This window comes from Sphaeramia orbicularis, chromosome 8 (genome assembly GCF_902148855.1).
Source record: "Sphaeramia orbicularis chromosome 8, fSphaOr1.1, whole genome shotgun sequence".
NCBI classification, from domain to species: domain Eukaryota; kingdom Metazoa; phylum Chordata; class Actinopteri; order Kurtiformes; family Apogonidae; genus Sphaeramia; species Sphaeramia orbicularis.
The window spans coordinates 30189453-30203947 of NC_043964.1; the positions used below are offsets into that span (position 1 = coordinate 30189453).

The following is a 14495-nucleotide window of genomic DNA, read 5'->3' on the forward strand; positions in this document are numbered from 1 at the left end:
CAGGTCAAGCAGCAAAAGAATAGGTAGTTATGATAATGGTACATTTGCCAGTGAAATATTAGAAATCCTGTTATTGCTGATGCAAGCCAAGGAGTCAGTATGGCAGTATTACATCAAATGTTCACAGTCCTTATGTTACTTATCAAATCTACAATACTGGGTTGTGGTACAGGTCATTGGCAGAGCTGCTTGTACATTTGTGGCTAAAACCATATCAGACCGTTTGTACTTATCTGTATTTAACACAATGAGTTGAATTCCTGCCTCGATACAAAGACTGACATGCTGCTTTGAACAGCCAGTGACCCGCATGCTCAGCATTCCTAGATATTGAAATGAACATTTACTCTGTTTGTACGAGGGTGAGGCTCCGGGGCCCTTAATGCCTATTTAATCAGAAGGGGCATTTAATCCCTTAGCTATTCCATTCAACCATTTCTTTGTCAGAGCAGTTCCGGTGAGGTACACCCAAGGTCCACACTCCAGTAGATCCTAATCAAATTCAACAACATCTCTCCTTTCCCCTATCAATCTCTCAACTTTATTAGATATTTCCCCTATTTCACCCTCTCTGCCCAGCTTCGACTTGGGTAAGCTGATCTTGTGTCAACAGAGCTCTTGAAGCATTCAAATTATACAGTATAAACAAATCCGGGGCCTGTTGTAACAAAAGGCAGCAGAAAATGAGACTGACAGGCTGTGTAGAAGCATATGCCCCTCTTTTGGAATTTACTGCATGACGGAAATGATGTGGAACTGCCAAACATCTGGAGTGCTGTATGTTAGAGGGAGGAGAAGGGAGCAAAGGGTGGAGAGATGAAGATAAGGAGGGAGTAGATGGCTGTTAGTATGGGAGGAGTACACATGTGGGTGTATATCTGTAAGCTTTTAAAGAACCTTTTTGTTGTTGCCAAGAGAAGAAATATATTGTGTCAAAATGATAACCTCCATCACTGTCTGTTGTTATGTTCCTCGGGCCAAACTGCCAATTAAAGCGCTGTCAGACATCATTTAAATTCCCTCCTCTATTTTATACCGTTCCCCCTTTATTTCCATTTTGTTTCTGCATTCCATTACCCATTTGTTTTTCTCCTCAGGTGGAGGGGGGGCTGAAGGCAGATACGTCCCACGATGACAGTGACCTGGAGGCTCGTCTCAACAGCTGGAACCTCGGGGTAAGTCCAGGGGCATGCCTGGAGCTCCATGGTTACATGAAGCCGTCAACATACTGCAGCTCTCCTTCATCTACGGTGACAGTAAATGTCTGAGTGTAAGAGTAAATCTAAACCATTATTACAGTGATGCTGAGTTAGCTGCGTTACTAGGTAGGTAGTAAAAAAATCCCTTCACGTATTTACCTCTTGAAGTTACCTCTTGTAAGGCACTTTCGCACTATTGTGGATTTAGGGAAGGGATGAGGAGTCGGAGAGGGGCTGTGTAAACTGAGTATTTGAAGATGTGTACGCCTTTCTTATCTTCCCTGTCTACAGGCCAGGGCTTGATAAGCACTCTGCCCTCATGTTTTTTCCCCCTTACTTATTCCCTATCTCCTCACCTGCATGACCTCGGTCCTGTCTCATTCCTTTTCTTTCATGACGCCTTTGCCATTTCTCCCACGCTACACACACACACATTGATATTTTCTCCAGAACGTACTCCATCTTTCAGTTTTTTCTCCTTCGCTTCTCCCCCCCTTTGCGCTTTCTCGCACTTTACGTTCCCACTCTCTTTCCATCTCTCCATGTTGCTCTCCTTTTTCCTTTTCACTTTCAATGGTGGGGTAATCTGAGGTATCTATCAGGCGGACGTGAAGCTGCGCACTGCTCCGCTCTGCACTCCTCTGTGTTGAGACGCTGATAAGAGGCATTGCTTGGCAACGCTCCCCCAAGCCTGCATCTTTCAAATCAACAGATGTTCCTTCACACACAAACACACACACACAAACCCCCTTCAAGTTTACAGAAGTTTTGTAGATGCACTGATTCAAAGAAGCACATCCCCTTCAAAATTTCAGCCCAGCCAAGCACCACTCTATCTAAAACATCTTTAGCTTTGCTTTAGATGTTCTGAAGCGTCCCATATTGGTTTATTTATTTCAACTCTGAAGTATTAAAGTCTATGTAGTCAGTCCGGTGGCTATACTGGAAAACAGGCAGAATGCTTCATACTCAGACAGACTGCTTCAGAAGAGACTAAACCTCAGCGAACATATGTCTATAGCCTGTTTGCAGTGGTACTTTACGTAGTTTTATCTCTAATAGGAGATAAGTATGATGTCAGTGTGATGAGCAGCATTCATTCACTTCCCTATAAAAGAAAGAAAAGAAACATGCAAAGGTGAAAAAATAAAAACTTTGCCCCCTTCTTCATACAAAATAAAATACAGGTAGATTGATTGGTTTTGCAGATGTTTTAAAACTAACAGTATTGGCATAATAACTACTCAAGATGAATTACTCAGTTTGAGGGAAAATAATACCTCAAAACATAAAAATCAGTCTTAAAATTCTGTCGATTTTTCAACAGTTTTAAAGATTTATTGAGTAATTTAATTATTTTTTCATTTTGATATTCATGACTTTGACCCAGATGCTCAGTTATCAAGTAAAAAAAATGTCAAAACTAGATAATTTATTTAAAGAGTCGAATATTTTCAGGGGAGTGGTGATATCAGCTGATTAATTGTCTATTGGCTTTTTCCTCATTATATCAGCTTTAAAAAATCCGCAATCCGTCAACCTCTACAGTGTAATACAGAATTTGCGGTAATCCCTGCCACTTGGCCATCTCTTGTCTGTGGTTCGACGGCTGTGCTGACAACTTGCTCGACACTAGTCCAAAACTAGGAAACCATCAATCACCATTTGTTTATTTGGCCGGAGAGCCAGGCCTTGTGATGTGGAGTGTTGTTCCTCTTCTGCATCTGTGGCAGAGCGTACATCCATCCATCCACGTCAGGTTCCAATGACACAGGACACGGTGCCAACTGTGAGGCCGGACAAACACACACACACACACACACACACACACACACACAGGAGCATGTGTGTGGGCACACAGAGAACAGCACACAGGCAAGTCCAAGATTAGGATCATACTGTGCGAGCATTACACCGCAGCATTTAGTCTACGTCTTCTTTACTCTGTGGGCCGTGCTCAATCAAACCTGATGACTGGCTGTCTGTGGGTATAAAAAGAAATCCCATTCTTGTTTTTAGGATGGGCACTATTTTAGAAAGATATTGATTCATTCATCACTTGGTAAATATATTTTTATATAACTAGCGCCAAATTTAAGTAGCAATTCATCATACATCATGGCGCACGACACTGATTTCCCACAGATGTTGCTCTCCACTGACTATTGAGTTGTGAGTTGTGTGTGTGTGTGTGTGTGTCTGTACTCAATGTGATTGTACTCAAGCTGGATGTGATGTTGTGTGAAAGGCTTACAGTAAAACAGTCCCATGTCTGACCTGTTTTTACCTGCATCACACAGGCTTAAGACTGATGCAGGGTACTTTATCTATTTCACTTGTCACTGGTTCACCCTGAAGCAACAGATTGTGACTTTATCCTCATACAGTAGCTGTAACTATTTTAGTCCCAAGCTCTGGGGTTCTTTCAGGTCCTTCTCTCATCTCCCATTCATTTTGGATTAGCTTCATGTGGGTTGTGGCACCTCACAACATTAAATCCTTTTTTTCTAACACTGGATGAGTCCCACATTACCCTCCTCCCCCGTCTTCTTCCTCCTCCATCTCTCACTTCTTGTTCTCCCACTTCATCCCCATGTTGAAGAGATTAGCAGCACAACTGTTTACTGGGCATCATCGCTGTCATCTCCAAAGTCAACTCAACTGCTTTGAGAGGCTGTGATCTTGCCGCTAGTTGGCAGCCCCTACAGACAGCCTCAGTGCATGAGAGAGAGATGCTCTATGATAGAGCAAGTTCATGACAAAGTAATCGGGTCAAAAACAAACGTCAGATAAGGAAAATAAAGAAAATAGGCGGTTGTCAGGATGTAGATTTTTTGCAGCTTCTGTCACATTTGGTGAGCGGTACTGATGTAATGCTACAGTCCCTCAGACTATGACCCTTTTACTTTCAGGTGGTTTAAGCGGCTCACTCTTTTTTCCGTCTCTTGTGTTTTATATTATATTCAAAGTACATGCTGTGTCAGTGTTTGGCAAAGATGTATACACATTTGTCTCTGTTTGACGGTAAACGGACCAGGGATAGCTTACAGATTAGTGGTCCAGAGTGTTGACAAAAGGACTGTTGTCGGGACAGCAAAGAGGGGCTCCGAGCGGAAACAGAGCCGGCCACACACACAAAGCCTTGAAGTAGCCCAACGCATTCTGTCTTTCAAAACAGACAAGAGTTGATGGAAGAGAGTCCAGCCACAGCACGGTGCTTTTGATGTACTCTCCACATTGTTTATGACAAAGTGAGGGCGGAAGTTTCATTGTGGTAGGGATAATGCTTTGTTAGAAGAGAAAAAGGCCACCTAAAGTTTTTCTCTGTCCTCTTTCAGATTGAAAACCCCAGGTACCTGCGAGAGAAGCCTGTGGCCTTGTCTCCAGTAAGTTGCCAAAAATGTTGTCTTTGAACTCTACAATTACCCCTCCACCTGATCTCTGTCCCCCTTTATCTGTGTAGATTTTCAAGTCAAGCTTAGGAAGGAACAGCACCTTGGCTGATGATCACAGCCCACAAGTAGTGCAGAGCAAGGAGGTACTGTATACAGTAGATTTAGAATTCTAGAAAAGTCCATGTGTATGGTAGGGAAGAACATTTATCTGGAGCACAAATGTCACATTTCTCCAATATCCTGATGCTGTCTGTTTGATAAACCAATCATCCAAACAATGAGTCCTTACTGCTTTTTAGCTCACCGGTTGGTAAGCCATGAGCTATTGTGAAGGTGCCGTCTTTGTCATCGTCTTCATCGTTGCATTGTCTTCGTTATCAATTTCTTCAAACATGTCCTCTGACAACACTACTGGTCGGATTGATTTCAAATGTTATATGTAGCGTCCTTGGGACAATGTCCATTAAGTTTCTTCACAGTTTTGAGAAATTTAGATTTTGACGAATTTTTGAAATGTTACAAATTAGCTTTTACTTGTGATGGGCCATAGTTTGATAGCTAATAACATGGAAATGGTTAGAGATATCAATCAATCAATCAAATTTTATATTATATAGTGCCAAACCATAACAAAAGTTATCTCATGACACTTTACATATAGAACTGGTCAAAACCAGACTCTCAAGCCAATTTACAGAAACCCAACAGAATCCTCCGGGAGCAAACACTTTCAGTATCAATATAGTTACTAATGAGCACTGGTAGGAAGTCATATATGGACTTTCATGTGGGTCCTTGATCTAGTTTGACCTTGAGTGACCTTGAAAGATGAAACACAAAGTCACCAATGTCTACATTTCAACAATCTTCTTCTCTGAAACTACGACTTGGATCCATTTCAAATTTTTATTCAGCTTACTTTGGCCAGTGTCTAGAAAGTTTCAATTTTGAGAAATTTAGATTTTTGAATTTACTCATAATGGACCATATTTTGATGGCTTATAAAATGAAAATGCTTAGAGATATCAGTATAGTTACTATTGAGTACTGACAGGAAATCATATGTGGACTTTGATTTAATTTGTTGAGTTATTTTCATGTGAAAGTACCACCCACTTCTATTGGGAGATTGATCTCCTGCATCAAAACCATAGGACTCTAACATAGCGGCAGAATCTGACAACCTTCCAAATTCAACTTGTTATTGTTTCCTGATAGAACATGCCAGTGAGCTACAGGGCCATTGGTCCTATTTTTGTTGGGTAGCACAGCATTCGTACAGTAGTATGTGTTGAAATCATACAGTACATAGGTCAAAGCTCCCTTGACTGCTTTAAGGCATTAGACGCCCCCACAGCCATGTACATACGTCCTCTTGCATAGTTGGTATTGTTGAAATGGCCGGGGCGAGCATTCCTCTTTAGAAGACAAAAATAATGCCGACTCCCAGTGATGACAGTTTTTTCCTTATGTGGATTTAAGCTGAAAATCCCATTCTGAAAGCATGCTTTGAAGTCCCCTGTGCCCCTCCCCACCTCATCCGAACAACCCCTCATTTCCCCCCACCACTATCCGCCTTCACTCGCACTGTTAAATATAAAACTGAGCATGACTTGGCTATAATATCCGTGGCTTTTCATGTCTGCTTGGGGAAAAGCGCTCCAGTGAGTTAGATCTGCTTCACCAGGAGAGGGCAGAGAATAGAGGAAGACAGGGCCGTAAGAAGAGAAGAGAAGGAATAGACTCCACAAAAATGGACGTGATGGGCAAGAATGGTCCCGCTTGTTGACCTTTCATAACAAGCATCTGTTTGTGGCTCCTCGAGGATTAACATGCGTGGACACACATATCCACCCAGTCGGTCAGTCAGTCTACCTGTCGGCTTGTATTGAATCTAGCAACACCAATGCGAAAACATTAAAGCAGCGTCCCATGCTGTTTGATCCTGCCTTAGACTTGCTGATTGGCTCCATACAGCTGTGTGTGGTGGGAATATAAATGCATCCCATCTCCAGAGACCATATTCAACCCCATGCCGACTTTACTTCCTATCAGCTCAGTTGCCAGTTTACTGTGTGTGTGTGTGTGTGTGTGTGTGTGTGTGTGTGTGTGTGTGTGCGTGTGTGTGTGTGTGTTTTTCACATTCAGTTCAGGTAGATGTGACCTCAAAATGGAGCAAACACTGATTTTTGGGGGAGAACCAGTAGGAAAAACCAAATTGATTTATCATTTTCACTGAGGCCAGAATACAGCGATATGGGAACCAGATCAGGGAAGTCACAGAGGTGGGACATGTAGTAAAAGGACTTTTTAGATATTTACTGCTAACCTAGTAACGGTCAACCATTACATTCTTATTTTAATCCACGTACCACAGCTTAATATTTAAATAGAATGAAAACAGAGCAGTAAGATGAGAGCCTGAATGAAGCTAAATTTTGGAGGTTGATTGTGATTCTGCGGAGTAAAAATATCTGACATTAATATATTATATCTGTGTATTATTATAATGTTTTTTTGTAATTTTTCCTCAAATTTTGTCATCAAATCATAGGCCAAAATATGTAATTGAAGCATTATAGATAATAGTTTAACAATAAACTTAAGTATGCTTTTTTGCTATTAAACTGCATAGTTTAGTTTTTTTTTCTGCTCTACCCCAAGCAGACCCTTTTTTGAACTTTGCTGCATTGTGTGTCTTTCTCAGAATCCCACCATAGTATTTTTATCATTTAAGATGGACAGAGTTATCAGGTGTCTTGAGTCACTATTAGCAATTAAAAGAGGGTTAGATGAATCTCAGGGCCTCTGGACCCTACAGGATACAGCTGTGACCACACACACTTTCCTATAGAAGTGACCCGAGTCACAAATCCCACTTTAGCCATATCATCCTCAATAGCCACTTTAAGGTTCTCTATTGAGCCATGGAAGCCTGGCCCAGGCTTACTGTTGCATGGCAGTCTAGACCCAATCGAAGAAATCTATGACATCACTTCTCTTTAATCCCAGTTAAAATTTACCTAGGGTTAGAGTGTTATACACACCACACGTCATTAAACGTGCAACAGTTTAACAGACATCTCAGCTTTCATAAAAAGTTCATCCTACCACTAAGCTACAGGCTGCAGTGATAAGAATGCTGACTGTTCTTTTCCTATGGAACAATGAGTGGAAGCTGAGAAACTTTACCGCAAGCTGCCTTTGCTTTGAGTCATTTAGCTTATACAGTACTTATGGGTGAGTTGTGGAAAATGTCTGGCAGGAGCAGCAAAGTCCTACTAATCCTTCAGCACACCCTAGCAGTGCTTACAAGGGCTGGAGCCTTTATTTGGAAATTCAATTAAAGTGTGACCGATGAGTCGAGCTTAGCTATCGAGTTCAAGTCACGTGATTACATACAGAGATACTAGCAGGCTGATTAAAGTACCCTATGTTTCTTAGATGTCTGTGTGTGAGTGGGTGTGTGTTGCATATGCTGTCCCCTTGGTACCTGACCTTAGGGATTGTCAGCAGCAAGCACAGCGTTAGTAGATAGGTTTGTTAGTGTCAAGCAGTCACACTCTAATGGTCACAAGTCCCGGACTGGGGATCAGAACCCTTTACAACCCGATGCCGTAATGATGCAGTCTTTCTCATCCGCGGATCCTCTGGGATGGAGCTTGAGGTCTCAGCCTGTGATTTAGAGGACCATAGCCTGTCTTATCTGATCGTTTTTCAAAGCCAAAGAAGACCAAGCAAGTGAATCTTAGTACTATAAGGGGATCATTTCTTTAGTTTGACTTTCATGATATAGCTTGAGGCTGGGAAACACAAGAGACCAGCAGTGTTCCATAACGAAAACTTACACTTTTATGTTTTATGTCCTTGTAGTTGACATAATTGAAGTATTTAATTACATAATATTTGTAGTTTTGTTTTTTTTTTAATTGAAGTGTTTTCAAGTAATAATTATTTACCATTTGTCAGAGACTTCAGATTCAGTTTGAGTTGAAGTTTTTATCCTTACTATCTGGACAAAGAGAGATTAAATTAACTTCTAGTCAAAGTGTAGAAAAGGCATCTTGCTGCTCCTCAGTAGATTGCAGAACTCCGCATACCGACTATCTGAGAGCATCTGTGTTTACCGAGGATAAAAGACGCACCAGGACACTGTACATCTCAGGCAAGACGAAGGAGAAGCACAAACACAACCTTGCTTTGTGGAGCCCAAACAGTTAGCAGACGATTTGTGAACACATCCCCCTGAGGAAAAAGGCCCTGACCCCGCGCCGATTTTTGAGAGCAGAAAAAGCAACTGTTTCCGTCTTCTCCTTGCATCCCTCCAACACCCCCACCTCTCCCTCCCTCTTCCTCATCCTTTCAAGAGCGAAGTGTCAAAAAACATGGCATCTTACAGCGCTCGCTACAACTCTGAAGAAGAGAGGAGAGGGGGGGAGGGGGGGGCTGTACCACCCAGTCGGGCTGATTGAAGGCGTCTCTGAAGCCTTAGGTGTACGACATTCCTCCTCCTCTTTCCTTCACTGACGCCTTTATAAACAAGTTTCAAACGCCCCTGCTAGTTTGACAAACTTTCTCCAAAGAGCATTTGAAGAGAAGATGAGAAAGTGACACCTCCACATGTGCTTCTTTTTTTTTATTTTTTATTTTTTTAAATATTTTTAAGGGGGGTGGAGTGGCGGATAGAATCAGGTCTCCACTTAGTCTTCTTCTTTTCAATCACTGCCATCTCTCTCTCTCTCTCTCTCTCTCTCTCTTCATCCTTCTCTCTGTCTTTTTCCCTCCCTTGCTTTTACTCTCACTTTCTTTTGCCCTTTCTACTCTGACAGGTCTCTTGTGGTCTGTTGAATTGCACAAAAAATGTGGTAAATCATGAAAAAGACACAGACGAAAGACACAGAAACTTAACAGAGCTTTGTCAAAGATACAGTGCATAAAGAAAGCTCAAGTCGACAGTAATGAGAACAGGCATGTCTCAATTACATTCTCAGTTTTAATGGGGCTCTGAAGGTTTAACCAAAGTATGGTACATTTGGAGTTTTAAATATTTAACCGTTTCAAACCCAAATCACGAAACCATCTGATGTCACCCAGTATGATGCTGATGTTGCAACATTTTTACACTTAACTCGCTGCAATTGTACCATATTTTTGCATATGTTCTCGTCACACTTGGTCGCCTTTGATTTTAACCATGTAAACTTCTAATGTGGTTCGACTGCGCCAAGTAATGTCATGGGAATCTTTACTTAATTGTTTTGATGACTAGAACAAACAAAAGCTAGCCTCAGGATGTTGTTAACCACCGACTTGTTCACACACACACACACACAACCGCATTTTCAAAGGAAGAACATTGTCACCCTGCTTCAGGGTTGATTAATACCCCAGAACAGACAGTGACTAAACATGAGCTGTGACATCAAAGCGAGTGACCAGTCATCCTTCTGTCAAAGCTTCTCTTTGTATTTACACATACCGTGTATATGTGAGCGGGAACAACTTGTGGCAAAATAACAAGAAAGCGCAACTAAAAAAAAAAAAGCTAAGGAAATGTAATATTTTTAAAGCCATGTGACGCACAAAAGAGCAAATAAAAGCAAGAAATAAAATCCCAAATGTAGCAGCGGAAAGCCATGTAAAATGTGTGCATTTCAAAGTGTTCAAAGGCTAATGTTGCTATCTGAGAGATGATAGCCATATGTTGTAGTTCTGCTTGCACCACCCGCGGGCCAGAAAATAAAGAGGACTGCCATGCAAAACTCTGAACACTTTCATGCTCAACATGACTTTTCTCTGGCACACCCTTAGGCAGACATTTTCATTTTTTGCTCCACTAATAGAAAGGATCTGAGAAAGTTGTCTCTATTTTTATCATCCAACTGTTTTTGTTTTCTAGTTTGTAATGAGGATTAAAGCCTTACATGTGTATCTATAGACTCCGATCATTGCTCAACAGTTTTGGCTGCGCTTGGTTAAAGACATTCTTGGCTCACGATTAGTCGGAAGATTCCTTCAGCTAATTAGTGAACACAATTTTTTATCATTATCATTTAGTTTTATTGTCCCTCTGCAGAACAATCAGTCATGTAAAGGGGGAGAGAGAACCCAATTCATAGCCATAATTCTAAGGTTTTTAGTGATGCCAGAGATGTGATAATCATTTTCTAATAACGCCAAATGATTTATTATGGCACGATGACTTATTTGACAGTAAGCTGACTAAGACCTGGAAGCCCTCTAGCTTAAATAGACCTGTTCCAACGTGCACATGACTACACTGAACTTTTGATCCTTTAAAAATATTGTTATAATAAAAAACACCCAGCCTTTTCATTATTAATATTTATTTCATGAATGTGCAAATACACACCCATACACAGGCGTTTAGTCTGCGTGTGCTTACCATACCCTGACTGAAGATTTTATCACATTCGCACACAGTTGGATACATCACAGCTTTTTGAAGCTCGGTGCGTGGGTAACTGCTTTTTAAATGTTAATGTGGTTTATTTCATCATCAGCTGCGCTTGTGTGCAAGACGGGACACTTTGTATGCTATTTCATCCAGACTCCCTGTTATGATCTCTGTTATCCTATCACTCTATATGATGATTTGTTTTCAAGGCATATGTTAGGATACAGAATTTAAATGTTAAAACTTCCACCGTGAAGATTTGTTCAAGTCGAACTCATGTTGCTTGGTAACAAAACAGTATTTCATCTTTTAAGCTGATGTTTTACACAGCAACTTTATTTCTTATATGGAAATAAAACTGAATCACTAGAGAGGATACATGGTTTTTAGTGTTGCACATACATTTGGTTTTCTTTCTCTTTCTAGACTGAGATGAGGATCAAAGTACTGGAGGCCAAGCACCAGGAAGAAAAACTGAAAATGCAGCAGAGACATGATGCAGATGTTGAAAAAGTAAGAATCGACAGACACTCCTCCAGCACTGGTTGCTATTTGTTTCTTTTCTAACTTGTGCAATCAATTTTTTTTTTTAGAGTATGATACTTTTTGTCACTACAACTTGTCATAGCTTTGAGCTGCAATGTTTTGTCAGGGAGTGATGTAACTGAATAGTAAATTATAAGAAATGAATATGTTTAAATATCATCGGCCATCTGCCACACTTTGTTAGAACTGTTCCATGTTGTAACAATGCATTTGAAAAATACTGTGGGAGACAAGCCATTTTGGTAGTAAATAGATGCACAGCGAATCACATTTGGGGGATTAAAATTGCTAAATCCCGACAAAAGGAAGCGGCCCGTAAAAAGGTGTCCAGCTTAGAGGTTCTTTCATAAAGTGAGAGGGACTTTCAAAATCTAACTCAGATGTTCAAAGGAATGACAGTGATAAAATCCTGCCATAGAAATTTTCGCCCTTATTCTGGCAGAGTACTTCCGACAAGACTATTCATAAATTTTTACAGTCAAAATGGCTGAAACAATACAGCTTTTACACTCTGAGTCATTGTTTAATAAGGCATTAAAAGACTTTAAAATGAATTGTATATTAAGGAGTAACTGGACAGGCAGCTCTTTTAACGTGCGCTCATGAACAATAGGTAAACTGTATTACCACATATATCATCACTTGCTGGCTAATCAAAAGGAAAAGTGCAAGTCTGTCTTCTTTCATCCTGCAAATAATCATCTCTTCAAAGCCCTTTGTCACCTGGTGAAAATAGCAGTAACGATAGTTTATTTTCACACTTGGTGCCCATCAGTAAAGCTTCAGATCAAGCACCTGGGATCTGTCATGTCCTCAGTATGACTCCTTTGCTGCCACAGAAGCTTTTAATAAAACAGAAAAAAACAGTCCAATTTTCTCTTCACTTAAAGATGCCCATTTTTTCTTTGTGTTTGACAAGAGACAGGATGACAGCCTGCTCTCCCCCTCCATCTCTCTTTAATTATATACAGATTGCAAGTTATGTCTAGTGTAATTTCCTCTGAATTTTACTCAGTATTCCTTCTAATGGCTTCAAAAGTGCCTATAGATTCTTTTGGCAAGCCAGGTTTAATTCCAATTAGTAACCTCATGAATAATGTATAGGGCTACTAGTCTTTGTCCCTGTGCTCAAAGTGGCGGGAGAAGGTCTGATTGTTAAATGTTAATGGTTCTGGATCAATACTCAGTACAATAGTGCAGTTCTACAAAAATATTCAGTAGCGTCAGAAGAGGAGCATTGTTTGGAAGGGATATTAACAGGAGAATACACCATAAAACAAATTGTATTTTGTGGAACCAGTCCATTTGTTGTTAAACTTCTCCCTATATACATTTTATACTTAAATTTTTATACTTTTAAGAACATTTATTTCGACCTGCCTTTCTTCTGGTGTGTTGCATATTGCTGCTGTAAACTGTTAAATTTTGCCATGGTGGGATCAATAAAGTCTTATCCCATCTTATATGCAACGTTCCAATACCAGATTTTGTAGTTCTCTTTGGTCTGGCGTCTATGGTATTGGGTACGACTACGCTCGGCCAGATCGGATTCTCCCTGCATCAGGACGTCGTATAAAAGCCTAAAATAGGCAACCTAAATGCTGTCATCCCACCCACCCCCGCCTACTGCACTCTCTGCAGAGCTGACATTGTGTCATCCTCTGCTTGCGGGGCCCCTAAAAAGGCCCTTTCTCTGTTTGGTGGTAAAATGGCAAAATTGGGTATCCCTAAATGTTCCGTGAACTTTGCTCCATCAGCCCCATCCTCCTTTCATCTCCCCCATCCTGTTCTTATGGAGGATAACAGGCTTAGCAACTAAATGCACCTGGATAGAACAAAATGCTAGAAGTCTTATGGGCTTTGGGACAATTTTTAATGGAGATGTAACCATTAAAAGCATTTTCTGTCATTATGAACCAGACAGCCAGAGGATTTTCTCTTAAAGGAGTAGCATGTCTTTATTTTGTGTTGTTAATTGATACTGGTTCTGCCCATAGCCATGATCAATTACACTTCAGCACACAGAGCCTTTAAATGTGAAGTTAGAATTTGTCAAGAGCAGGACGGCTGATGATCATATCTATTTCACCGCATCTATACACCACATGAAAGCTTCGGTTGTCTCTTTTTCCCAGACAAAATGTAACTGAGAAGCAGCAAATAGTAAAGCTCCATCTCTCCATGTCCCGATTGAACTAATTACACACAGATGGCAGCGGCAAGCAGAAGCTGTTACCTCATCCCACCTCAGCACAGGTGGTTCACTCAGTTGCCATTTCACTCAGTTAGCCGGTGGCATCCTAAGGAAAAAATATGCAAGTTCTAAATGAGCTCTTGTTACATCATGTACTGAATTACCCTTTAAAACTATGCTTGTAAACAACTCAAACTTGTTTTTTAATGCTTGCAAACATCCATAGTGTGTTTGTCAGATGATTATAGTTGGAAAATATGATAGAATTAATAATTCATATATAGTAGGAATAGTTTAATAGCCTTTTGATCATGTAGACGATTCAGTTACATTGTACCTTTCACTATTGATAGCATTTGTTTGACAAAAATACAAATTGGACACTTGAAACTCCTGTACAGAACATGCTATTCAGACAAAGCTGGCTCTTTTCCACTGAATATTTTCCTCCCTAACAACTTCCCTCCCTAGATTCTCGACAGAAAGAATGGTGAAATTGAAGAGGTGAAGAGCTTGTACCGGGCCAAGCAGAAGGAATCAGAAGAGTTGATCCGTAAGCTGGAGAGGAAAGGTGAGAGGTCACGAGACTGCAGGGTTAACTGGAAGGATGTTTATACTAGTGTCTCAGAGCACTCAGTGTAAAAAGCCTGAAAAGATACAATTTCACAAGAGACTCCACTGGTGTCGATTGACATTCTCCAGCTGTGCTGCACAATTGAAAGTTTAATTGCATAATATGTGCT

General features: G+C 40.7%; 1 protein-coding gene across 3 annotated transcripts in view; it reads left to right on the top strand.

Moving 5' to 3' along the window:
* The window catches only part of cep112 (centrosomal protein 112), a 114553-nt gene that overhangs the window by 8014 nt on the left and 92044 nt on the right, over positions 1-14495 (top strand). The window contains exons 6-10 of one of the 3 annotated variants that reach the window (XM_030141740.1): positions 1098-1175; positions 4538-4585; positions 4663-4737; positions 11439-11525; positions 14224-14323. In XM_030141740.1, coding sequence (XP_029997600.1) covers positions 1098-1175; positions 4538-4585; positions 4663-4737; positions 11439-11525; positions 14224-14323 — 388 coding nt within the window. The remainder of the gene's footprint in view (positions 1-1097; positions 1176-4537; positions 4586-4662; positions 4738-11438; positions 11526-14223; positions 14324-14495) is intronic. The other 2 variants (XM_030141741.1, XM_030141743.1) reach the window with 2 other exon arrangements.